The sequence below is a fragment of the Eschrichtius robustus genome, chromosome 12 (genome assembly GCF_028021215.1).
Source record: "Eschrichtius robustus isolate mEscRob2 chromosome 12, mEscRob2.pri, whole genome shotgun sequence".
Lineage (NCBI taxonomy): Eukaryota > Metazoa > Chordata > Mammalia > Artiodactyla > Eschrichtiidae > Eschrichtius > Eschrichtius robustus.
In genome coordinates, this window is record NC_090835.1 from 33,164,856 (window position 1) to 33,191,042 (window position 26,187).

At 36.4% G+C, this 26,187-nt stretch overlaps 1 protein-coding gene across 11 annotated transcripts in view; it reads left to right on the plus strand.

The window, feature by feature from the left end:
- Window positions 1-26,187, plus strand: part of ERC2 (ELKS/RAB6-interacting/CAST family member 2) — a 973,185-nt gene that overhangs the window by 304,874 nt on the left and 642,124 nt on the right. For all 11 annotated transcript variants that reach the window (XM_068559352.1, XM_068559351.1, XM_068559353.1 and 8 more), the window contains one exon: window positions 9,469-9,636. In XM_068559352.1, the coding sequence (XP_068415453.1) occupies window positions 9,469-9,636 (168 nt within the window). The remainder of the gene's footprint in view (window positions 1-9,468; window positions 9,637-26,187) is intronic.

A 26,187-nucleotide genomic window follows, 5' to 3' on the forward strand; every position in this document is an offset into this window, starting at 1 on the left:
TCCCAATACTGACCACTTAGTTGGGAAGGTAAGAAATGTACTCAAAATACTACCCTGAAGATTTGATGGGAGGAGAGTCCATTTCTGGCTGGAGTAATGCAAGTTGTGTAAGTTTAGTGTTAGCGTTTTTTTTTGTCTAAATAATCAGATTGGTGAGACTACATTGACAGGTCTGGTGAAGAATGCAAACTCAAATCAATGTCTGAGCAAACCTAGAAGGATAAGTGAAAATACCATTCCACCCCCAACTCCACACAGATAAGGAAGTAGGAAGAACTTAAGTCTATATGAAATGATAGGCTTTTCCAAAAGAGAAAAGAAATACTAGATTTAAATTGCAAAAATCTAGAGGCTCTAAAACATACACGGGAAATGGAAATGTAGTTGTTAAACTCATTGGGTTTACTGAAGCAGTGATAGAAATGGAAATCATAAGGTGACTTTGGATCCTGTCTGGCAGAAAATGCTAGGTTTGAGGCAGGGACAGTTGACTTTAGAAACAGTTGTTTTAATAGTTCATAAAGACTCGAAGGGTCATGGTAGACGAACGTTTCAGAAATTCTTATGAAATGCTGCACAAGAAGGGCAGTGGAACTCTTTGGAAACCAAACCTGAATTTGCAGCTAAATATTGTTACTTCTTCTTGCTGCTTGTAGTGAATACGTAGAAAGCTTTTGAGTGCCCCAGAGAACTTTTCTTTCACCAGGTCCTTTGGAGAGGCACCTTCAGGCTGATCACTGTTTATAAAGGTGCCAGGCTTGGAGGTGCTCTTTAATCTGAGCATTTCTTTAATAGAGGTCTAAATGTTTTCTATCATGATTACTTGGAAGCTTATTATTTTTTTAAATTGAAAAAAGGTTTAAAAATTCAACCTAATCATAAAAAATAGCTCCTATAATATATGTTCTCATTTGCTTATATTTTTGAAGTTTTAGCTGAAAATTATTTTTATGACCCATTGGTGATAAAATTGACTCAGCATTTGATTCCTCTTCATTAACAGGGCATGATCTCAATCAATCTCAATCTCAATATGCAACTATTTGCTCCAAATAGATAATAAAGGCAGCTAATAATAATAATTCTTATGTACAGACTCATTTTCAGAAATAGAAATAAGTTGAAATAGATAATTTTAAATGTTTCAATGAAAATTTGACATGGAAACAATGTTGTGGTATGAAAAGGGAGTGCTGCTTGCATTAATTATTAAAATGAATAAAGAATGTAGCTGGAGGGAAAGAAAGTATTTTAAGTAGCATGTGAAATGGCATGCGCCTCCAGTTTGATGTTGAGCAGATGGCTGGGACTGGTAGGTCCTCTTGAAAGCTTTGTGATTAAATTAAGTAGCAGTGAAGACCTAAATTGCTTTTATAAATATGACATCATAGAATAAACATGACATAACATTTTTGGAATAGTGGAAGGTGAATTGCAAAAAATGTAAAAACAGAGTTTGGAATCTCAGCTTGTGCAAAGGCAGGGATACCAGACATAGTCAGCCAGGATTGAAATCCGTGCATCTTGCAAGCCCTTTGGCACATGCACGTTGTCCCTGAGCACTGAGACTCTGGGAGACCTTCCTAGCTGTGCAACTCTCCCCTGTTGGAAACTCCAGTTTCTACCCCCTACTCCCAAGGCATAGAGGAATCAGACTGTGAGGGCAAAATCTAAGAGGCAGTGGAAAGCATGAGTTACCTTCAGGAGCACTGTTAAGACTTTAAGAATGGAATGTACCATATAAATAATTGTTTTTCTAGTAGGGAAAGAGTGATGGCATCCCCTGTTCTATACAAGGCTTTGTTCCTAGTTTCACACAGTTTTCATCTACTGATCCCAGTACTTCTACATTAGCCACTCCCTCTGTTTTCAGAGTTTGCCAAAGATGCCACTCTGCTGCCTTAGATCTCCCCCTTTATTGTGAATATGTAACACATTTTCTTATTAACCTCTGATGGATTACAAACCTCACAACCCAAACTGCATGATAATAAGCATATCACTTTCTAGACATGAGGGCCATATCTGCAGTGAAAAAGAAGCTGTTTTCTTTGGTAAAGTAGTTTTTTCAGGGTGTAAGTTGTGTCACAGGCATAAGTGGTGGAGGAATTTTCAGACGAGATGAAGTGTGCCTGATGTCCACATGGACTTCATATAAACCATGTGATGTAATTCCGATAGGCTTTTCTTCTTGCCATCACGGAGACAGACCTTCCCCAGCCTCAGTTCTCATGTGTGTTAGATTGCGTCACTTTCCATTTTTATTGAGTTTATGGTTATAAAAGAAGCCAAAGGCATATTTTTATGGAAGAATATTTTTTTACCCTGTAACTATGTTCCCCTTAGAAAAGCCTTTTTCTGTTATTGTCTGCATAAAATATTTATTTAAAATTTACCTCATGGTAGTGATAGTCTGAAAGCTATTTAAAGCAACTGCCTATTCAATATTTATAGACTGAGATAATTTTATCATTATCAATCTATTTTTATTGAATGAAGTAGGTGTATATAGACCCTGCCATGTCGTCCTTCCTATTAAATACCATTCCATTGATGTTAATTTCATTCAAATTCCTCTCTCAGTACCCTACTCCCACATGAAGTTTCTACTCTGATAATTTGTAGAAGTTAGCACAAAACAGGTTTGTTTGTTTGTTTGTTTTTACTATAAACATCATCTTTGTTAAGGCATGTAGAGTAGAAAGTTTTTTTAGCTTTATTTTCAGATAAATCAGTTTCATATGTGGAATCAACTATATACTGTGCTGTCAACTATAACTGCATATGATCCGGGGCTATACCCCCTGAGAAGAGTGCTGACCACAACAGATTTCATTTATATTATAATTTTCTGTAATCCTAATCCTGATTTTCCCTCATTTTATTTATATTCTGTTCTTGTGTGAGAGAGATAAAGAGAGGGGTGAGGAGAGGACTTATTTTGTTCTAGCTAAAAATCATAGATTCATGATTTGTTAAATTATAAGGAAATAATGTATTTCATGGATTGCACAGACCTGAGCAGTGCCACCACCTGGTCACACATACCCAAAGCATGTTGATAATCTATCACCATTCTTTTTCAGTGAACCTTTTAGCATACTCAGAATCCTTCTCAAGACTGACTTCTGGCCAGCCATTACCAAACCTGTAGATTTGGCAAGCAAGATGAAACCTATTTGTCCCCCGATCTAGTCTGATTTCTCCCTGCAAATGGGATTCCATATCAATCTTTCTAGTAAATGCTGCACCCTGAAAACTTCTGAAGATGAGGGGTCTCAGTTCTTTTTAAGCATGCCACTCTGTTCATGCTCAGTAGTTATTGTCAGTAGCTTGCTTCTTATTTAGCTAGTTTTAGTTGTTGAAAACAAAAGTGCTGGATCAAATAGAGTTTAAAAACATACAATTTAAAATGTACTTATGAACTTCCAAGTTAGAAAGAATCTGAAGGGCCAAAATTAAGCCAAGGCAGGAGGCTGGAGTGATAAGTAGAGCACTGATTCTGTCTCCTTGTTGGCATTTGCTAGACAGGTGAACTTGAACTTTAGTTTTCACAGTCACAGGGACACTAAAGGAAAGTGACAGAAGCCTGAGTCTGCTCAAGATGGGGAGTCAAATAGGAATCCCACTACCACATAAAGCTAGGATCCCAGACAGCTACACTCTTAGTGCAGGGATAAAGTAAAAATAAACTCCCCACTCTATTCTCCTCCCACCTAGACTAAGGGGTTCCAGGGAAAATTATTTATTTATCTATTTTAAAACTTTGAGCTAAGAGAAAGGTGAAAAAACTAGCTTTGAGAATCCATAACCACAGCTGGCTCTTACACAGATGTGCAGTGTGAGGTGATCCAAAAACTTTTAAGTATCGAATTTAGTTTAAAGGGGCCTTTGCTTGGTTGTGCCCCAGGTATTGGCAGAGACAAATGCTCTCAAGGACCACATAATTCACCTTAGACCTCAGTGGTTTTCTCCAGATAAAGTTCCAAAACATATGAGTAAAAAATTTTTAAAAATTACAAAACCTGCAAGAAAGCAAGCCACCATAAGTGAAAGCCAGTAGAAAGAATAAACAGCAGAACCAGAAAGCAAGGAGTTCAGAAATTGAAATTTTAAGGCAAACACTGTGAAATAAATATGTTTAATATGTTTAAAATATAAAAGGAGTTGAAAATATGAATAAAGGGCAAGACCAAGCAAATTTAAAAAGAACCAAATAAAATGTCTAGAAATGGGAAAATATAAAAATGGAAATTTAAAAGTTTCATAGGTTTAACTGCGGAGTGGTCATAGCAGAAGAGAAATTTAATAAACTAGAAAACAGGGCAGAAGAAATTAAATAAAAGATAAAAAGATGAAATACATGAAAGATAAGATACATAGAAGATAGAATAAGAAGCTGTAGCGCAAGTCTAATCTGAATTCTCCAGAGAAAGAGAGATGGCGTGTAGGGACAGTCACTATTCAGAAGCCATATTTGAAGAGATGGAAGCTGAGAATTTTCCAAAACTGATGACAGGTATCAGTCCACAAATTCAGGAATCTCAAAATACCCCAAATAGGATATAAATAAAATGAAATCTATTTGCATAAAAATAAAGCCATAAAATCTTAGAGGCAAAGAAAAAGTCTTAAAAAGCAGAACATTTGTCCAAAGGAGGTATATGAATGGCTAATAAGTGTATGAAAAGATGTTTGATAGCATCTTAATCATTAGAGAAATCAAAACCATAACGAGATACCACTTCATGCTCACTGGAATGGTGATAAGTAAAAAGACAGATAATAACAAGTGTTGGTGAGAGTATGAAGAAATTCGAACCCTTGTGTTGCTAGTGGGGATACAAAATGGTATAGTCACTTTGGAAATCAGTTTAGAAATTCTTCAAAAAGCTAAGCATATAGTTACCATGTGGCCCAGCAATTCCACACCTATGTTTATACCCAAGAGAAATAAAAACATATGCCTCCACAGACTTGCACATGAATGTTCTTACCAGCATTATTCATAATAGCCAAAACATGGAAACAACCTAAGTGTCCACCATGTGATGAATGGATAGAAACAATATGGCATCTTCATACAGTGAAATATATTCAGCCATAAAAAACAATGAAGTACAGATACTTGGTACAACATGGATGAACCTTGAAATGTGCTATGGGAAAAAAGCCAGTCACAAAGTACATATATTGTGAGAGTCCATTTATATGAAATTCCCAGAAAGGGCCAATCCATAGAGACAAAGTAGATTATTGGTTGCCTAGGACTTGGGCATAGGGGGTGAGGAAAGGAGAGTGACTTCTAATAGTTACAAAGTTTCATATTGAGATGATGACAAGGTTCTAAAATTTGCTTATGATGGCTGCACAATTTTGTAAATATACTAAAAACAATCACCTGTATGCTTTAAGCAGGTGAATTGTATGGCATATAAATTATATTTCAATAAAGCTGTTAAAAAAGGCAACTAGTGGAAAAAAGCCCCATTATCTTTAAAGAAATGAATTTGGAGTGAGAGCTTGACTTCTTAATAGCTTCTGTTAGGCAGAAGGGGGAATAATATGCTCAATGTGCTGAGAGAACATATCTCTTAACCTAGAAAATTACTTTTAATAGTCAGCAACAATATTCATAAAAAAAGAGTAAAGTTGAGATATTTTTAGACCAAAATTGAGTTTGCCACCAAAGGAAATTTTAACTGATGCATTTCAGGCACAAGGAGATTCCTAAAGGAATATCTGAGATGAAAGAATGAATAATGAACAAAGATAGTGACAAATGTGGGGGCAAATCTAAACAAACATGGACTGTAAAAAAAAAAAATGATGAGTGAAAAAACAGGAAAGAGCTAAAATATATGATGACAATAATGTGAATGTCAAGATGATGGTGACTGGACTTAAAGTGTCTCAAGATCCTTATATTATTCAGAAAGAAGATCAGCGTAGATTGACTTTAGACTTAGATAAATGTAAGCCTGCTGTGATTTCTAGGGTAATACCCTAACAGTTAGAAATAAATAAAACAAGCACATTAAATAAGTATAAAAATATAACTTTTAAAAGAGTAGAGGCAAAAAAGTAGAATGAGAAAAAAAGTCATTCAAAACAAAGCAAGAAAGAAAAGAGAAGAAATAGAAATGGTAGCATATATAGAAAACACAAAGATGGTTGAAATAAATTCACATGTATCCACAATGATAATGAATGCTCCACTAATTTTATAAGATAGGATAAAAGAATCTGGGTATATGCTATTTACAAGAAACTTCTCCAATATAAGATTAAAGATACACCAAAAATGAAAAAAAACACACTAACCAAATACCAATCATAAGAAAGCTGTTGTAGACTTTGAGGCAAAGAAACCATTTGAGAGCTGAAAAATTTGCAGAGCTACAAGGAGGAATTGATTATTTCACCATTACAGTGGATGGTTTTAACCCACTCTCAAGTAGTCAACAGATGAAACACATTAAAAGATCAAAATACAGAAGACTTAAACTACCCAATTAAAAGTGTTATCAAATGTCATGCACATAATACAGAATATCGCACCCAACAATTGTTGGATCCATATTCTTTTCAAGCACACAGTAAACAGAGTACATTTATGATAACTGAGCACATACTGTGCATTAAGCAAGATACACCAAATTTCAAATTATTAGTATAGAACAGACCATGTTCTCTGTTCACAAAGCAAGTAAGAAATAAAAACCACAGCGGTAACTAGGAAACATCTATATATTTGGAGATTAAGAAACATACTTCTAAATTATTCATGGGTCAAGAAATAAATCATAATGGAGATTGGAAAATATTTAAGACTGAACAATACTGTCAATATTACATATCAAACTAGGGAGAGTGAGCTAAAATGATACTGACAGGAAAATTTATGTTCTGAAGGCTTATACATGGAAAGAAAAAAGTATGAAAATTAGTGAGATTAGATTCCAACTTAAAGTTAGGAAGAGAAAATAGAATAAATCCAAGGAAAGTAGTAAGGAGAAAATAATTTAAAAAGGAGAGCAAAAATTAATGAAATAGAAAATAAATATGTTGGATGATCAACAGAACCAAAATTGGCTCTTTGAAGAGGTTATTTAATGGGACATGCTTCTGCTGAGATTCATCAAGAAAAAGAGAGTGAAGACTATTAGGAATGAAAAAAAAGATAATCATAGATGCCACAGATACCAAAAGCTAAATGGGTTTTATGAAAACTTCCTGCCAATAAAGGTGAAAATTTAGATGAAATGAAAAAATTTTAAATGAAAAACAACTTCTCAAAATTGATTCTCATAATTAGAAATATGAATATTCCTATAATCATTAAAGATGGATGAAGTAAGTAATGGTCTTTGGAGAAAGAAAATACCAGCTCTGGATAGTTTTTCTGGTGATTTCTAGTGAACATTAATGGGAAAAAATTTGCAATTTTACGTAAACCATTTCAGAACACATTAAAAGAAGGAACACTCCCTACTTTATTTGGAAGGCTAAATTGATACTAAAACCTGACAAGGGAAAGCTACAAGATAGGAAAATTACAAATCAATCTTACCCATAAACATAGAAAAGATTCTGATAAAATATTAGCAAGGTGAATCCAGTAACATATAAAAAATATACTACATCATGATGAAGTGAAATTGTTCATAGTAATGCAAAGGGAGAGTAATATTTTTAAACTCCATTAATATAATTTATTATAACATATTAAAGGTGAAAAATGTGATAAATCATGAGATGCAGAAAAAATGTTTGATAATATTAAACATTCCTTAATGATTAAAAAAAAAAAACAACTCTTGGCAAAGTTGTAATAAAAGGGAACTTTCTAAACCTTAAGAGTACCTATAAAAAGCTAAAGCAAACATCGAACTTAATGATGAAACATTGCAATTCTTCCCTTTAAGACCAAGAACAAGACAGAGGAGCCACAGTTTCCACCAGGCCTCTGTGTCTTTCTGAATGGCTTGATCATGGGCTGGTATGGGCTTCCTCGCAGCCTGGTGGTCGCAGGGTGGTTGGACTCCTGTCTTGGTGGTTGGCTTCCAGTGGGAGGAAGCTGAAGCTGCCAGTCCTCCTACAGGCCAGGGCTAGAACAGGCATATGACACATGCTGCATTTAGCTGGTTGAAGCAAGTCACAGCCCAGCCCAGGTTCAAGAGGATGGTGAACAGACTCCTCCTCTAGCTGTGAGGAGCGGCATGTGTGTACAAGTAGGAGGAAATTGGTGGCAGTCGTTTTTGAAGATCATTGACCACAACGCCTACGAGACTGGCAAAAATGTGAAAGGCCAGTGACATATGATATTGTCAAAGGCATGGAGTGAGTGATACATTTACACACTGCTTGTGACCATGAAAATTAATATAACTGCTTTAGAAAACACTTTGGTGTTATCTGGTGAAATTGAAGATGTGCATACTATGTGGTCCAGCAATTTAACTCCTAGGTTATTTTTACTATGTGTACCAGATGATATTCAGAATAGCACTTTTTGTAACAGCAAAAAACCCTGGAAGCAAACCCAAATGTATATCAACAGCAGAATAGACAAATTTTAATGAAGTCTTACAATGGAATACTGTACTCCAATGAAAATGAACAAATTGCACATGCAATAACTTGATATAATCTCCAGGAAGTAAGATTGAGTAGAAAAAAGCAAAGTGCTAAAAAAATACACAGTGCAAATAAAGTTAAAAACCATGTAAAACTAAATAGTGTATTATTTACAGATGTAATAAATATATGGTGAGCCTAAAAGACAAGCAAGAAAAGGACAAACACAAAATTTAGGGTGGTAGCTATTTCCAAAGTGGGAGAGAAGGAGATAGAAATGGGTTGGGATATGGGTAATTCTAATGATCCTTCTGGTGAATTGAATGATAGATGTTTCTTGTATTATTTTTCTATGTTATATGTATTTTATGTTCGTGTCTTTTTAGTATTTAATGTAAGAAAAAAATCCCTCAATGCTTACTTTTTTTGGGGTGAGGATTCTCTTCTGTCAAATGGTGCCCTTGAATGATCATTTCCATTGTGGAGTAGCAGAGAAGGTCCAGGTTCTGTCTTGGGTAATTACCTTTGTCAGCTCCCTGTTGACACTTCTGAGGACTATGGTCAGTAGACTTTGCGGTTTCTTGGATGAGTTGTAGGTTTGGCCAGGAAGCCTTCATTCCACTGTAAACCTTGGTTCTCAGTGGTGTGGAAGGTAGAAGGCAGGCTGCTGACCTTACCTTTCCTATTTTCTACTCTGAGTCACCTTTAAAGAGCCTCCCCAGACCCCTAAGACTGAGTGACCCTCAAGGCCATATTTTTAAGCAAACTCATGGTCTGCCTTGTTGGATGAATGATCACTGGTTCTTGAAAATTAAGAGAATTCAGTCGTTCTCAAATGTAAAGAGTAGGAGCTGCGGCTCTAATTTTTTGTAATTTCATTTTTCACAGATTGATCAGCTGAAGCAGGAGCTTTCAAAGAAGGAGTCAGAACTTCTTGCCTTACAAACAAAGCTTGAAACTCTTAGCAATCAGAATTCAGATTGCAAGCAACACATTGAAGTGCTTAAAGAGTCGCTTACTGCCAAAGAACAGAGGGCTGCCATCCTTCAGACCGAGGTAAGGCACTGTTTCAGGATTCCGGGCAGCAGACATTGAGTTGATAGAAAATATCCTATCTGAACAGCTTTCTTTTCAAGATCCCTTATCTAAATCCTTGGGGCCAGATACATCTTGGATATCAGATATCTTGGGGATTTGGGAAAGGTCAGATCCATTGCATGTATCATAGATTGTATAAGACTCCCAATGGGGTTGCAGCAACATCGCATAAGCAAACATATGGATATTTCTGCAGAAAAAATTTTTCTTACACTAAAGTAGAGTAAATAAAGACTGTATAAGGAGCCTTCTGTTGGTTCGTGTTAGGTTGTGCCACCAAAGGAGCTTGCTTCACACTTGGATTTTTTTTTTTTTTTTTTTTCATTTTTCAGAGTTTGTTCACAGTTGGGAACCATAGATAAATGATTGGATCTGAAACGGTTTCATTTTATCAAAAATCATAAAAGTGTCAGGATGTCACCTACCTTACTTTACTGTGTATCTGTGTAGGCCCCCTCCTGGCACCCTTGGGTTTCTCACATCCTAAGGAGTATCCTCAATTTTCAAGATTCTTTTACCCATTGAAGAAAGTTGATATCGTGTTAGTTTCTTAAATGAAATGTGGTTTGTTATTTCTTATTCATACTAAGAAAAAAACCCAAATACATGTTGCTATCCTATTTTCTTCTTCTCGTTGGATTATATCTCATTGCTAAGAAATGCAAAGCACAAGCTAGTTATTATGTAAATGAAACCGTTGCCAGAAAATAAATTATTAAATGGGGCCAATAGCAAAAAGAATGCTGTGAATCTCCCTGATTTTTGTGTTGAGGCAGTGTGTTACGTGGATTACTTTAGGAGAAGGCAGTCTAATTGAGTTGCATGTTCTCTCTTGTGTTCTTGGAGCCATGTCTGCGCATTTATACATTTTTGGGTCTGTGGATAGGTTTGGATTTTCTGTAGGAGTTAATGGGGCCATGCCAGTTAGTAGGTCTGTGCCCTCAGTCAAGGTGCAGGACAATGTCCAGAGGAGAAAGGAAACAAGTTCCAGGTTGGATAGGTCTTGGCATGGACCTGATAGGTCTATGCACTTGATTGGCCAATAGGCAGTTAATTGATTGCTTCGAATCAAAACTGTCATTTTGGCTTCAATGATGTAGATATTTTACATTTAAGAGATATCATTTTCAGTTGTGTATAGTTCCATTGTGAATGTAGAAGCATGGATATTTTATTTTTTAAGGCATAAATGCAAACTATGCCATAAATTGGAGGTTGGCTTGTATTTCCTTTGAGGAGGCAGCAGTGAATAGTATCTAGAACTGTGCTAATACTGTCGCCACTAGGCACATGTGGCTATTCAAATTTAGATTAATTAAAATTCAGTTAAGGGCTTCCCTGGTGGCGCAGTGGTTGGGAGTCTGCCTGCTAATGCAGGGGACGCGGGTTCGAGCCCTGGTCTGGGAAGATCCCACATGCCGTGGAGCAACTGGGCCCGTGAACCACAACTACTGAGCCTGCGCGTCTGGAGCCTGTGCTCCGCAACAAGAGAGGCCGCGATAGTGAGAGGCCCGTGCGCCGCGATGAAGAGTGGCCCCCGCTTGCCGCAGCTGGAGAAAGCCCTCGCGCAGAAACGAAGACCCAGCACAGCCAAAAATAAATAAATAAATAAATAAATTAATTAATTAATTTAAAAAAAAAAATTCAGTTAAATTTAAAATGGAGCTTCATAGTCACACTGGCCACATTTCATGTATTTAATAGTCACATGTGGCTAGAGACTAGTGTATGGGACAGCACAACTATAGACCATTTCTACCACGTAGGACTTGTCTAGAATACGGGTGGAAAGCTGTGGCTTGTTGGGACAAATCCTGCCCTCTGCCTGCTTTTGTAGAGACTAGTGTATGGGACAGCACAACTATAGACCATTTCTACCAGGTAGGACTTGTCTAGAATACGGGTGGAAAGCTATGGCTTGTTGGGACAAATCCTGCCCTCTGCCTGCTTTTGTAAATAAACTTTTATTAAACTTTTTAATATTTAAACTTATTTAACTTTAAACTTATTTAACTTTAAATGAGTTTAACTTTAAACTTATTTAACATTAAATAAGTTAACTTTAAAGTTAAACTTATTTAACTTTTTGGTTACACCCTTTCATCTATGTGTTGTCTTTGGCTGCTTTTGTGCTACCAAAGCAGGATTTAGTAGCAACAGAGACTGTAAGGCTGAAAAGCTGAAACTATTTACTCTCTGGCCCTTTACAGAAAAAGTTTGCCACCTGTGGCATTGTGATTTCCTGGGAAGAGGCTTGAGTGGGAATTGGAATGCCTGGCTTGTCCTTTCTCTGACAGGCTTACTCTGAACAGGGCCAAATTTGCTGACCTCCATTCTAGAGCACAAGTTTTTCTTCAAAGTGGTCATTCACACTGCAACAGATGGTACTCACAGTTGTCTTAAGTTGGCAATAATGCCAACATTACTAATAAAGTTACTGTAATTGTGTTGCTGTGTATTGGGTAGAAGGAAATTTGAGAAGCAAGGCAGTCTGCTGAGGTATTGCCCAAACAGGTAGTCAGGCTTCTTGATAGTTTCTCTCCAGAAGGAAAGAATGAGAAAAGTCAGCTTGGAAAAGCTTACTACCTCGCACTTGTACTGATGAGTGCTGTATTCTGTGGCCTCTTTCCCTTTTCTTATTCTTTCCCCTGTTTTTTACCTCTCTCGAATTAGTGTAGTCCAAATTAGACCTGCACATATTTCATGAAAGAGACAGAGGTGACATTATGTGGATAGCTTCCATCCCATGTTCAATAATTAAAATGACCCAATAAAGAGACAGCACTTTGAAGTAGAAAAAATTACTCTCCATGTGCAGAGAAAGTGAGATGATTCTCTGCTTTTCTGCTTTGAAGTTGGGATTGTGAGATTAATGATTTTATCAGCTGGAAATATCCAAGGAATTTTCTTTTGCCTTTTTTTCTTCTTTTAAAATCTTTGTAAATGGAAGTGAAGAGCGTTATCTAATGATATCCATCTCATGGAGGAAGCAATTTAGGTTGAAATTAGCTCTAATTGTTGGATCATAGGCAAGGGATTTTTGGCAGCAGGGTAAAATACATTGAAGTGATTTTCCTGCTTCTTGGAAAAACAGGGAAATAAGAGTCTCCCTACCGAATGTGGGTTAGTGGATGAGTATTCAGTAGGTAAGATATGTTATGTTTCATTGTGCCCTACAATGAAAGAACTGAATTTACGTTCATGTGAAAGATACTGTTTTCATCCTTAGAAGAGGTTACGTGTGATAGCTCCTTCCAATTAGATCCCTGAGTCATTGCTGAACGCTCTTGCTAAAACAGAAGAGGACTCTCTCTAGAATGGAAAGATCCCTACTGGTTTCTCTGGAAAATCTGTGCCGTCAACTATCTTTGGCAACTCTTTTAGAATATGGTAAAAATGACAGATGTCACTGACTCAACGGTTAATCTCTGCAAGGAAGGCTTTTGCCACCACAGAATTTGCGTTTGGGAGGTAGTAGGTTGAAGGCTGGGGTGAGGGGGGGAGGCAAGTTGTCTGGGTTTGTGGCTATGTGGCTTGGCTCCTGGGTAGGTTTGTTTTAACTCGTACAGATGCCCAGATGCTCTTTGACATGTGTGCAATAAATCAATGGAATAATAATTACACACACACACACGCAGACACCACATAGCTCTTAACATAACATTTTACTTTTTAAAATAGCTTCAGAGGACCGTAAGGCCAAGTATCTTATTTTGCTACTTCCCTTGATGTTTCCCACGTACCAATTTACCCTTATCCGCCAACACATTAATTTCATGTGAGTAGAGATAATAATAAATAGACTTCAGCACCTTGACTTTTATGGATTTCAATGAATAATTACCAACATATCCAGAAATCAGAGAGAAGAAAGGCCTAGCTATTATTTTATCATCTGAAGTAAAATGTGATATGAGAAACACAGCATTTAGAAGCGGGAGATGTGTGGACATGCCTTAGCCTCCCCATTTAATCACTATGACGTGAACAAGACTCACATTTCTGAACCTCCATGTCTTGATCTGTAAAACAGCAGTCATTGTACCAGCCTGGTGCATCTGTATGAAAAGTGCTTTGATTCTACTAAAGGGTTTTAGCTATAAATTGTGTTGATTATTATCATTGTTGTGATTGTTATTACTATTGTATATCAGGATGTTTGGGGAATACTCTACCTCACTTCTCTTCTTATGGGTCTACCTTTGTGGGTCTCCTTTGAATCTTTGGTGTCTGCTTTTACTGAGCTCAGACTTTTATATTTCAACTGAGTCACTTTTTTATGTCCTAGAATGATGCAGAGAAATGAAGATACTACAAAAGTGCCATCTATTTTGTTCTAGCTCCAAATTAAAAGATTTCTTTCTGTTTTCTTGCGAGTACACTTTGCCCCAGCCCAGCATGATTTCTGAACTGCCAGGCATGACATCTCTTTTTGTATTCTGGAAGATATGTTATGTGACAGTGGTATATGATGCTGCTTTTATACTCATTTCTGTTCCAAATAGGTTAGGGAAACATTCTACTTGTCTAAGAAGAAACACTTGACAACATGTTAATTAAAGAATGTAGGGGTTTTGTATTCATGAAGGCGAGAGGCAACACATGCAGGTTAGGTTAGTGGCAGCTCCATAGTAAGGGTCCAGAACATTTTTGGTTTTGTTTTTTAAATGTAATCAATATAAGAAAATCTCATGCGATCTGTTGGCTCAGTTCCCAGAAAATTCACCTTGGCACATACATACTTATATTCATGTGCAATAACGTATATGCTCTCAGGTAGTTTACAGATACCCTGAAGCATTTCCAAGAGTTTCACATTAAAGATCCTTGCCCTATAGATTTCATGCATTTTTCATTCAACATATATTTTTTAAATGACTACTATGTGCCAGATATGGTTCCTGCCTTCATCCAGTCAACATTATATTGGGTATGTGGATATATGATAGAGAACTGATCACAGTACCATAAACACTCAGTGAGTTCATTATCACTGGTTAGTAATAATTCCACACAAGGTCTTAATTGGACTTCATCTTTCTTTGGTTGTTTAAAGGCAGATAAGTAAAGGAAAGAAAGAAGATAGAACTAAATGTTTAGCTCTTTTGAGGACTAGAGTATGCAAGCTGTATGAAATATCTATTTAGGGACTTCCCTGGTGGTGCAGTAGTTCAGAATCTGCCTGCCAATGCAGGGGACACGGGTTTGAGCCCTGGTCCGGGAAGATCCCACATGCTGCGGAGCAACTAAGCCCGGGCGCCACGACTACTGAGCCTGTGTGCCACAACTACTGAGGCCCATGCGCCTAGAGCCCGTGCTCCGCAACAAGAGAAGCCACCACAATGAGAAGCCCGTGCACCGCAACGAAGAGTAGCCCCCGCTCGCCGCAACTAGAGAAAGCCTGCTCACAGCAGCAAAGACCCAACACAGCCGAAAATAAATTAAATTTTAAAAAAAGGTCTATTTGTACCTCTTATAATTTAAGGCTAATATTGCTAAGGTGATTACTCTGATAATGTTAAGATTTTGTGTTTTGATTAAAACTGATCCTCTTTGAGCCTACATTCAAGCAACCTCGCTCTCCTTGAGAAAGGGAATGGTATTTATAGGCTTACAGATTATTTCAGGAGTTACTGCGTCTAGTTAGAAATGCTTCAGTCAGCTATACTTTAGACAGACCCTTCCCTCAACTTGTCTAAACAAGCAAGGTGTCATTTGATAATATTTTATTGAGCATCTATGATGTGCAAGGTGCTGGACAAGGTGGGACCCATAATCTCAGAAGCTGTTGGTCTTGGACTTATTAATTTAATTTTATTGCCCAAATGTCTACTGAGCACAAGACATGGCAGCTATATTGATTTCCAGGAACTGTGGCTAAGTGTTTTCCATGCAATACATTATTTTAAACTTGACTTACAACTTGTGAATTTGGTATTGTTGACCGTTTTTTTTTTTTAAGACGAGGAAATAGAGGTTCAGAGAGGATGTGTATCTTGCTCAAGGTCACAGAACAGTGAGTAACAGGGCTTGGGTTCTCAAGTTCTAAACTCTTAACTAGAAATCTAGCACTTTTCATAAGAGTCCTACTGGCTGAGGGCTTTCTTTGTGTCAAGAAGCTGACATACATTATCTCATTTAATCTTCATGGCAAAGGTTATGGCAGGTTTTATAGTTCTTTCTTAACAGGGAGGTTCACTAGGGATTCAAGAATGCTCACTAGCTAGGTACAACCCTCTACTGGCTATGAAGAGGGATAAGAATGAATAAATCTGAGACGTAAATTCTTACAGTAACATTGTGGCTATAACAGTGGCACTGTGGCCATAGTAATGAAGGATGTCACCTAAACTTTAGGGAGGGTACCATTTTTCATGAAGACTAGAATTCTAGTATATTAAGAATTTATTGTATAATATTTAGTTTTTATTTCTTTAAAGATGTTTGTGATATGTATATATATACATATTCAAACATGCATGCACCCTTTGTAGAAAAAAAGTAAAAGAATGGACAGCAGTATCTTACTGTGTTTTCTTTTTGTGTTAAACTCAGGTGATCTTTAAATGGCCTATGATACACATGCTGTACATTTGTAATGTAAAAATTAAATGCATTTTTAACAGAAGTGATGGTGATCACTTCTTCAGGGAGGTTGTGCAAGGTACTGGTGGAGGAGGAGGTGTTTTCTGAGCCTGTGGCAGCATTTTTTGTTCCTCTGAGTCATGGATGATTCAGTGTGATAACACAACTAGAAAGCAAAGTTGGGCTGTCAGTTTTCACGATGAATCATAAAACCAAGCTTTTGACAATGAAAATGTTGTTACGTGGAGAAAAAGAACAAGTTTTATGAGTCCTTGTTTCTTGGTTTGTTTCTCATTGAGATGGGCCCTCTACCCCACTGCATGGTGAGGCCGGGATTCTTGGATATAAAAAGTCACCCTGACAAGGAGTCGGGAACGCTTTGTGGCCTCCAGGGGCTGCGGGACCAGATGCATTCACATAGGGCTTTGCAAACTATTCAGATACTTAAGGAACTACTCTTTCTTCTGAACTCACTCATGTTGAGCAAAGGAGTTTTTTAAATGACTGGAAATAATATTTGCCACAATACATAAGGTGGGATTTACAAGGAGTTTTCCTTTACTTTAAAACAATAATTTCAGTTTTCCTTTTTACCTCTTGCCTTGGTTGACTGGCAAGCAGTAAAGTCCTTTTTAATCACTTTATTCCAGCCTTCAAAGGATAATATTTAAAGTGTCCTTTTTTTTTTTTTTAAATTTATTTTTGGCTGCATTGGGTTTTGTTGCTGCACGCGGGCTTTCTCTAGTTGCGGTGAGCGGGGGCTGCTCTTCATTATGGTGCACGGGCTTCTCATTGTGGTGGCTTCTCTTGTTGCAGAGCACAGGCTCTAGGTGCACGGGCTTCAGTAACTGTGGCATATGGGCTCAGTAGTTGTGGCTCATGGGCTCTAGAGCGCAGGCGCAGTAGTTGTAGCGCACGGGCTTAGTTGCTCCGCGGCACGTGGGATCCTCCCAGACCAGGGCTCGAACCCATGTCCCCTGCATTGGCAGGTGGATTCTCAACCACTGTGCCACCAGGGAAGCCCATGAAGTGTCCTTTTTGAGATAGACTTTTGTTTTATGCCCTTCATAATCACAGCATTTAAAAGTGAGGGTTTTTTTTTCAAAAAGCTAGTAGCATATGACAAAACCAACTTTTAAGACTGTCAAAATTCCCCAGTGCCAAATCAGGGTGCATTGTATCACTTTTAAGACTTGCAAGGAATGTCTTTAAAATTAATAAATTAAGGGGGTTGGTGAAAAAATATACAAAACAAAATCCCGGTGTCACTTGTATTTTTCCATTCTAATCCCATCGTTGGCTTCACGTTTTAAAATGTTTTTATTTAACCAGGAAAGGCATCATTGGAAATTTTTATTGATAACACTCTTAACTGCAAGAAAAAGACATAAACCTGCAAAGCTGTAACTATCATGGTGGCCACAATTGGGAGGTCTGCAAGACAGTTTATTACCAGTAGAAAAAAAAGTCTTGGGAAACACAGTCGTTATAGGGGTCACCACCTCGGCTACGTGCATTTTATTTTTTTCCCTTTTCATTTTGAGGGTATGTACGTTGGCAGTGCCAAACTACACACTTTCCCCTCTCCTAATGTCTGTGGGCTTTGTTTTGATTCTCTCTTTATTAATGATGCGAAAACTTTGGGGTCACATAAAAATGAGCCAGGGTCAGACTTTGTGGGCCCCAGAATGCTGAAAATGTCCTGGTATCTAGCTAGTGAAGACATTGTTTAAAGGGGCCAGGCTTTACTTCCTAAGATTTTTGCAGATTTTAGATATCCGGGTGAACTTTGCAAGGCAGCTTCATACTCTTGCTTTCCTAAGGTAAAACATGAAAGACATGTGGTGGAGAAATTAAAATGTGTTATGGCTGTTGGCTGCAATTTTTTTTTCTTTTTTTTTGGCCTATTAAGGGTGGTACAGGTAGCTATAGACATTATTTTATTCCATAGGGCCAGAGTCTAGTGCTTTTGTTGTTGTTATTGTTGTTCAGGCTTTCAGAAAATGCCATATTTAACACCTTGTTAGTATAAAATTGCTTTTGACTTCATAAACACAGGTGTTCAGTTTGAATCTTAATGAACTGTGAAATAGGTAGATGTCTAAAAGGAAATTCTATAAATTGTGAACATGGCTCTGTCAGCACACTAAATGGATTAGGAAAATTCATTGTCTGCCGTGTAACTGAACACCAGCGTGATGCATGGACAGGAATTAGTCCTGAAAAGCCAATAAAACGGAGGAAAAAAGTAGTGCCTAGGAGATGTTGATTGTCTGGGTTCCCCCCACCACAAATGAATGCTGGTGCAGAAGGACTCGGAAATCAGAATGGCTATTCCGAGGACAGCCAAGAAGGAATACATATGAGCAGACAACACAGAATTTATAGAGTAAAACCACAAACACCTTATTTTCCATTGTACTAAAATAATGATATTTTACAGTACTCATTTTATATGTAATTCTGCTTTCAATTTTATATTGTTACTGCAGCTCAAATCTCATTATAAGTGTTCCAACAAAAATCCCTTTTTAATCAAAAACTTTCCAATCCTTAGCCCATTGTCAACTTATTTTGAGGAACTTATTTTTCTAGTGAAACAAAAGAATTTGGCCCTTCTTTTTGAGCTCGTTGGGATATTATTTGACCTGTGTAGCTAAACATGTAATTAAGATAACTGATTCATTTTAATTTCTACGTTAAATCCCTTCATAATCTGTATGCATTGTTTTGGGGTATAGAGATATGGAGTCAGAGCCCTTCATATTCTTTGAGAGAAAAGAAGTAGATCATCAGTGCTTTTGTTTGGTTTTACTTCTGTTTGCAAAAGACATTGTCTATACTATATTAAGCTGCAACTGAAAGTGACAACATCCAATTAGCTAGTCATCTATGAGAGAGTGCATGTCCATGGTAAGTGTTACCATGGTTTGCAGGAAAAAAAGAATATATTTCTGTCATGTCTGTGGGAAGCTGGCTTGCCACTTTAGAAAAGGAGATGACATAATTTAGGAGGAGGGAAATTCAACAAAACTCTCACTGACCTCCAAGCTCACAGTCTTTCTTTTTTTTTTTTGTATGAATTTTATGGAAAACAGAATTTATTAAGTACTTCCATTCATTTTTTTCCTTTTGGGGAGCACCATTTGGAAATAACCAGTGTACGTTGTGATTATGTTCTCCCTGACACTGGACCCACATTTGTAATACTTGCTTTCATTCCTCTGGAAAAAGCCTAACATTTACTGTGGTTGGGTTTCTTTATGTGTATATTTACATATCAAACCAAAATGTAAAGAGTGAAGTTAAATTGCAGGGCTTCTGCAAGAATCTTTTACCCATTTTCATATGAACTTTATTCTGTTTAAATTAAATACAGATATTTATTCCACACAGACATGTACTTCCCCCTTCTTATTTTATTAAAAAAAATAAAGGGAGAGAGAATACAACTTGAGGTAATAAGTTGTGATGATGAGGATCATTTTAACCCTAGCAGTTTGTTTTTGTGGCCAGCATTTCTTTTTTGAAGTGCGTGAAATTTATTTTCTTGCATTTATTTTTTATTTTATCTTTAAAATTTCAATGTGAGTGATTTATTAAGCCCTTGTTATTATAACAGAATGATGTTTGGCCTCTAAAATACTACTTGGCAGTTGTTAATTTGAAACTGGACAGATGGTAAGTTCTGTCATTAAGAGCTGGTCAAATGTGAAGGAAAAAAGAAGATCCAGCTCCTCATTTACTGAGTGTGACTTCTTAGCCTAGTGCCAGCAAAGCTGGTTGTCAGAGTGTCGGTTCTCTCCGTAGTGATGGCCACCTTTGACAGCTCTTCTGAGAGCAGTTGAGGAAAAAGGGAAATGCACATCTAGGAGAACTGCTTGGGACTGCCAGATATCTAGACCTTAGGATTTGTCAACTCTTTCAACCTCCCTCCCATCCAAAGTTAAAAAGTACATTTGCGGAAAGATGTACATGAGTTTTAAAGATTTAATTTGGAAAAATTGAATCATATTTGCTCTTTGCTGTGTGTGTGTGTGTGTGTGTGTGTTAGAAGAGATAGCACTAAGGTATGGAAGCTAGGTATACAGCATCATTTTGGTAACCTTCTTTGTTGGATCTCCAGTAGATTAAATAAACCTACTAAATAAAGTACCTACTGTGTGTTAGGCGTAGTGCTAGGTGCCAGGAATACAGAAATAAATAAGAGATAAATGTTGCCAATATTACACTCATAATATGATTATTCAAAAATGTTTAAGAATTGTTTGTAGTTCTTTTTGTCCCTGAGTATCCACTAGGATTGACTCATGGAAAATTCAATCTAGTGGACTGTTGGTTGCTTATCAGAGCAACCCCATAGAAACTTTGGGTATATAACAGGGCCTCTGAGTAAGCCCATGAAAGCAACTAACCAGAAAGAGAACTTGTTTCAATGCTTGGAGCCCTTTTCATTTACAGATCTTTAAATTTTCAAGTGTCACTTTCTTGGATAAAGTCTCTAATACAGGTTGTATAGGACACAAAAATAGAATCTTATTCCTCAGGGACATTGTGGCCTAGCTGGGGTTTTCACTACTGTGCTGCATGCACTTGAGTATTTATTTTAACCCTTTGTTAACCTAATATTTTTATGGAAGGAAAACTTCATCACAATATAAATTTCTTGAAGAAAAGGATCTTTTGGCTTATTTACTGGAGTATATGAGCTCTGCGAGCAGTGCCTAGCACAATATAGGAATTCCAAAAATATTTGTTGAATCTATTGTTGATCTTTGGTATCATTGGAGATATAGTGGGAGAATTAGATGAGATATTGTATCATGGTAGCAATGGAAATATCCATTCTTAGGTGATGCTTTAATGTTAGTATTATGAGAAAACATGGATTAACCCTTCTGTAACTTAGTTATGGGGAAAACTTTCCTAACTATGAATCAAGATCTGGTAGCAATAATATATAGGATTGATAAGTTTGATGATATCAAATAAAGAATTTTTGCAGGGCAAAAATTATCATAGATAGAGTAAAAGGCAAATAATTTGGGCAATATACTTGCTAGTTATGCTGCAGAAAGAGGGTTTATAAAGTTTTTAAAAAGAACCCTAAGCGCCAACAACCTATAGAACCAAAGGGCCAACAACCCTATAGAATAATGGGCTTGATATATAGATAATACACAGAAAAATAAATGTGAATGGTGCTTAATTTATGATGCTCAACCTGATACATGATCAGAGAAATGCATATTAAAACTACATTGAAAAATAATTTTTTTATTTATTAGATTGGCAAAACTTCAAAGATTTGAAATGTATGCTACTTCTTGGTGGGGAAAAATTAGCCCTATAATAACATTGCTGTTAGGAATGCAAAATGGTATATCCCCTTTCAGAGGGGAATTTGGCAACATCTAGCAAATTACACAAGTTTGCCTCTGACTCAGCAATCCCAATTCTAGGAATGGATTCCAAAGAAATACAAAATATCCAAGATTTTTCATTACAACACCATCTGTAATAGTAAAAGACTAGAAACAACCAACACGTCTGCCGGGATGGGACTTACTGAATAAATCACTGTGATCTACAAATGGATTACTATGTAGCTGTGTAAAAGATGAAGAAGCATGTATATACTGATATGGAGTGACCTCTAGGATATCTGGTTAAGTGAAAAATAAAAAGAGGGTGGTGAAAAGTGTTTAGGGTATGCTAGTGTTTACCTAAGAGATTGAGGGAATGCAAATATATATGTATGAATGTACGTATTTGTTTATAGTTTAAAGAAAATGATGGACAAACCATAATATTAAAAAACAAGTTTTTTTTTTTTTTGGTAATAGAATGAGTGAACATGGAGAGAACCTAGACTTCTTTGAATATAGTTTGTTTTATAGATTTGACTTTGGAACCATGTAAGTATTTTACGTAATTATAAAGCAAAATTAAATCCAAAAAGGCAATCTCTAAAAAGTTAAAGGAAAGTGAAACAAATGAACCTATCTGTGTATCTGAGTGGTGTTATAAGCACACTGAGAGGATCTGTTCCAAGTGACTATAAAATACGTATTTTGAGTGTACATCTTAGTGGGATATAGTCCAGGAGAAAAAAACCTGCATAGAATCTTAAACTTTTTTCAGTGATTATATTATTGGTTGTAGTTATGGATATTATTTATTCTAAGACAGGTGTGTGTGAAGAATGTGGTAAAACAAATGAGTGTTTCTGTTGGTGTCAGTAAGAGCTTGGATTTTCAAAACTTAGGAGAAAGAAGATACAGATGCAAGATTGATGAAGTTAAGTAAAAATACTGTAGTCTTATGATGTATATTTTAAAAAATCTATATCAATATATCTATATCTGTATCTATATCTATATCTATCAATATCTATTATATCCTAGCTGTGTCCCTGAAAAGTCCTAGAAACAAGAGCCAGTCTCTGGTAGCGATAGCTATTCCTAGTGTCAAATTTGCTGTTTTCTCACTAAAGGCCTTTGTAGAAATGGATAAGTCTGTGTCTGGAGGCAGGAAATGATGACATCTTGTCATTCCAGAAAATAGGGAAGCTATCAAAGATTGATAGGACATGTCAAAGGGACTCAAGAGCAAATTAAAAAAAAAATGTGCCCACTGAACAAAGAATTTGAGCATTAATAGCCCAGAAAATATGCTTCATTCAATCCATGAGATCAGAATGAGAACTATTTAAAAAAACTTTTTTTTTTTTGGTAGATTCTAGGGAGCATTTGAAACTAGTAAATAAAGGGAAAGAAATGAGCATTCATCATAACTCTTTTGTATAAATTGTACCTCAGGGTAGCAAAGAGTTGATGCAGAGAAGATTCTCTTTGTAGAAGTATTCCAGCTAATAAATGAAGAAAGAATGCTAGACTCTCACCATTTTGCATCCTCTAATGATTTAATGGATCTGGGGATTGAGCTTTAATGGATACCGTATCAAATATTACATGTTTCCTGATAGAAGTATGCTCTGTTGCCAATGAAGTAGGCTTGCCAGAAAAATCAAACCTGAGTCTTACTGGAAATACAGAGGACAGAGAGGAAGTTGGCAAACAACTCCAAGGAATGCAGTGAGGAAGCTCCCCACCATGGGATACTCTTGCAGGATACATGACTCCGTGGTTTTTTTGTTTGTTTGTTTTGTTTTTTAACACAACAACAAAAGTTTTCAAGGAAGAGGAGAGAGAAAAGTAGAGAGGGAAACCATGGATTAAAAAACTTGAGACATATGAACCAATTATAATGTATGAACCTTATTTGGATCCTGATTCAAATAAGCAAAATGGTAAAATTGTGAGCCAGCTAGGGAAATTTGAAGGTTGAACCGATGATAGTAAGGAATCATTGGTAAATTCTTCTTAGGTGTGATGATACCATTTTTTTAAATATAGACTACTTATCTTTTAAAGTTACATACTAAAATATTTACACATGAAATGGTATAATACCTGGGATTTGATTTAAAATAATCAGGGGCCTGGGGAGGGAAAGATAAAACAAGAGTAGCCATGAGTGGATACTTGTTGAAGTGGGAAATGAGTACATGGAGATTCATTATATTATTTTCTGTACTTTTGTATGTTTGATATTTACGTAAGAAAACATTGAAAACAAAATAAAAATAAATGTCAGTGACTTGCATAGGCGCTTTGAATTTCATTCCCAGTGACATGAAGATGCCACAAGATGTCTCCCACATACCTATCTTGGGACTTCATGTTCTCATTTATACAGATGCTGTTGCAGCTAAATTATTCTAAATTTGTTGGTGACCCTGAAGATGATTTCAGACCTTTTATCGAATCAACCAAAGTATACTCTTCAGAGGGAAAAAGTCTTGTTTTAACCTTTTGTAGTTTTTCTAAGTCTTTGTTTTTATGAGAGTGTAATTTGGATGTAAAAGACCTAGAAGAAAGCATTGGGAAATCTGATAGGGAAGCCGAATCAGTTGGGCTTTTTATGTTGAAGCTTTTCGAAATCTTTTTTCCATCTAGCCAGTCACTGTAAGACTTTGCAGCTGGCTGATGTCAGGGACCTGCTGATGACTCACTTCATTTAGGCAGGGTCAGTCCTTGATAACTTTCTTGGAAATGGCTTGGGCTGCCAGGCACAGACCACGGCCACATGATTTTTGCTTGACATCATTTCTTTTACCCAGAATGATGGGTATCAGTCATCAGAGGATCTAATTTCTATTTTACTCTCAGTCTAGAAGTTTAGAAGACTTTATTTTGCCTGCTTGGATTCTTCAGTTAATCTTACAATCGGGCTGTTTTCCGATTAGTAAAACAGAAGTCTGACTCAAGGAATCCTAGATATTTATCTTACATATTTAAGAAAGAGAAAGTATATAAAAGATGAAATACAGATAGTAAAACCTTGTTAATTTTATTCTTTATCCATGCTGATTTTTTTGGAATCTTCTTGGATACTACAAAAGGAGAAGCACTTTCAATATGGACTTGCTAGAGTGTGCCAGTGTGTGTTTTGTAAATTGAGTTTATCTAAATACCAGTCTAGAAGAAGTAAGCCAGTTTTCTCTAGTCTTTTTCTAGAAAGTGAATTTTAAAGTAATACCACATGTTGGATGAAATACAATAGAGCTAAGATCATTATCAAGATATCTTAATGTACTTAAAAACATTATTGACAAACACAGAATTGATTCAAAAATGTGCATAGAGGAGTTTAGTATGGGGATTGTTACTTCAGTAATAACCTTTGGTGAAAGTTGGAGAACAGAAAGTTACAGTTGTAATAATATTTCCTATATTAATTACCTACGTGCACAATTTGAATGAATAATGTGTATAGTTTTTGCAACAGTTCTTTTTTCCTATTATATGTTCGATTAGATTATTGAAATGTGATCTTATGTCTGTTGAGTCTAATAATAAAATGGTTCTGGTTTCAAAAAAAATCTTAATGTACCGTAGAGTGGATTTGCAAACATAAAAAAGGATGCTCATTAATTTGTGAGGATTTGAGAGAAAATTAGGACATGGGCGATTTGAAAATATTTCTTTTGTCCAGTTATAGGACTTGTATAGGTAAGTTCCTGGCAAGCTCATTTTCAATTCTTTCTTTCCTTTTGGACATATTTCTCATCTTCATTTTTCCACATATCTTTAGGTACTGGCAGACATCTATTTGTGCTCATAATCCCTGGATGATGTGGCCTCGATCACTTTCTCTCTTGTCTCTCAGCACAGTACTTAACACTGAGTTTCCAGAATTGTTCTCTAATTTGACTGTAAGTTTGTTGAGGATGGAGCTATCTTATATATTTTTTTCCTTTTGCAGTGTCTAGTTTTGCTCAACTCCCTCTATTTAGCCACTGTGGGTTTATCTCAAAGAATCTTTACAGGTTTTAGGAATGTCTCAGAGCCCAAGATTTTGCATTGACTGACCATTGTGGGAAAGTGAATTCAGCTTTGCATTTATTTTCATTTTTATAATACTTTGCTATAATGCTAGTCTTTTAGAAAGAAATTATTACACAAAGCCTTATCCTGGGCAGTGTACTATCTGCAAGCTGAAATTTGTAATTCAAATTAGGAAGATTTCTGAAGAACATGGTTCTTGTATTTATTGGCAAGCTAATGCTTTATACTGATGATTAACAAAGTTAGAGTGATTTTCCCTTAGGTGCTTACAATTGTAAAAATCAGTGGAATGAAGTTACTTATGGCATCAATGCAATTTGACACATTTTGCCAACAGGAAGTCTTTTTTTTTCTTAGCATCTTTATTGGAGTATAATTGCTTTACAGTGGTGTGTTAGTTTCTGCTGTATAACAAAGTGAATCAGCTATACTTATACATATATCCTCATATCTCTTCCCTCTTGCGTCTCCCTCCCACCCTCCCTATCCCACCCCTCTAGGTGGACACAAA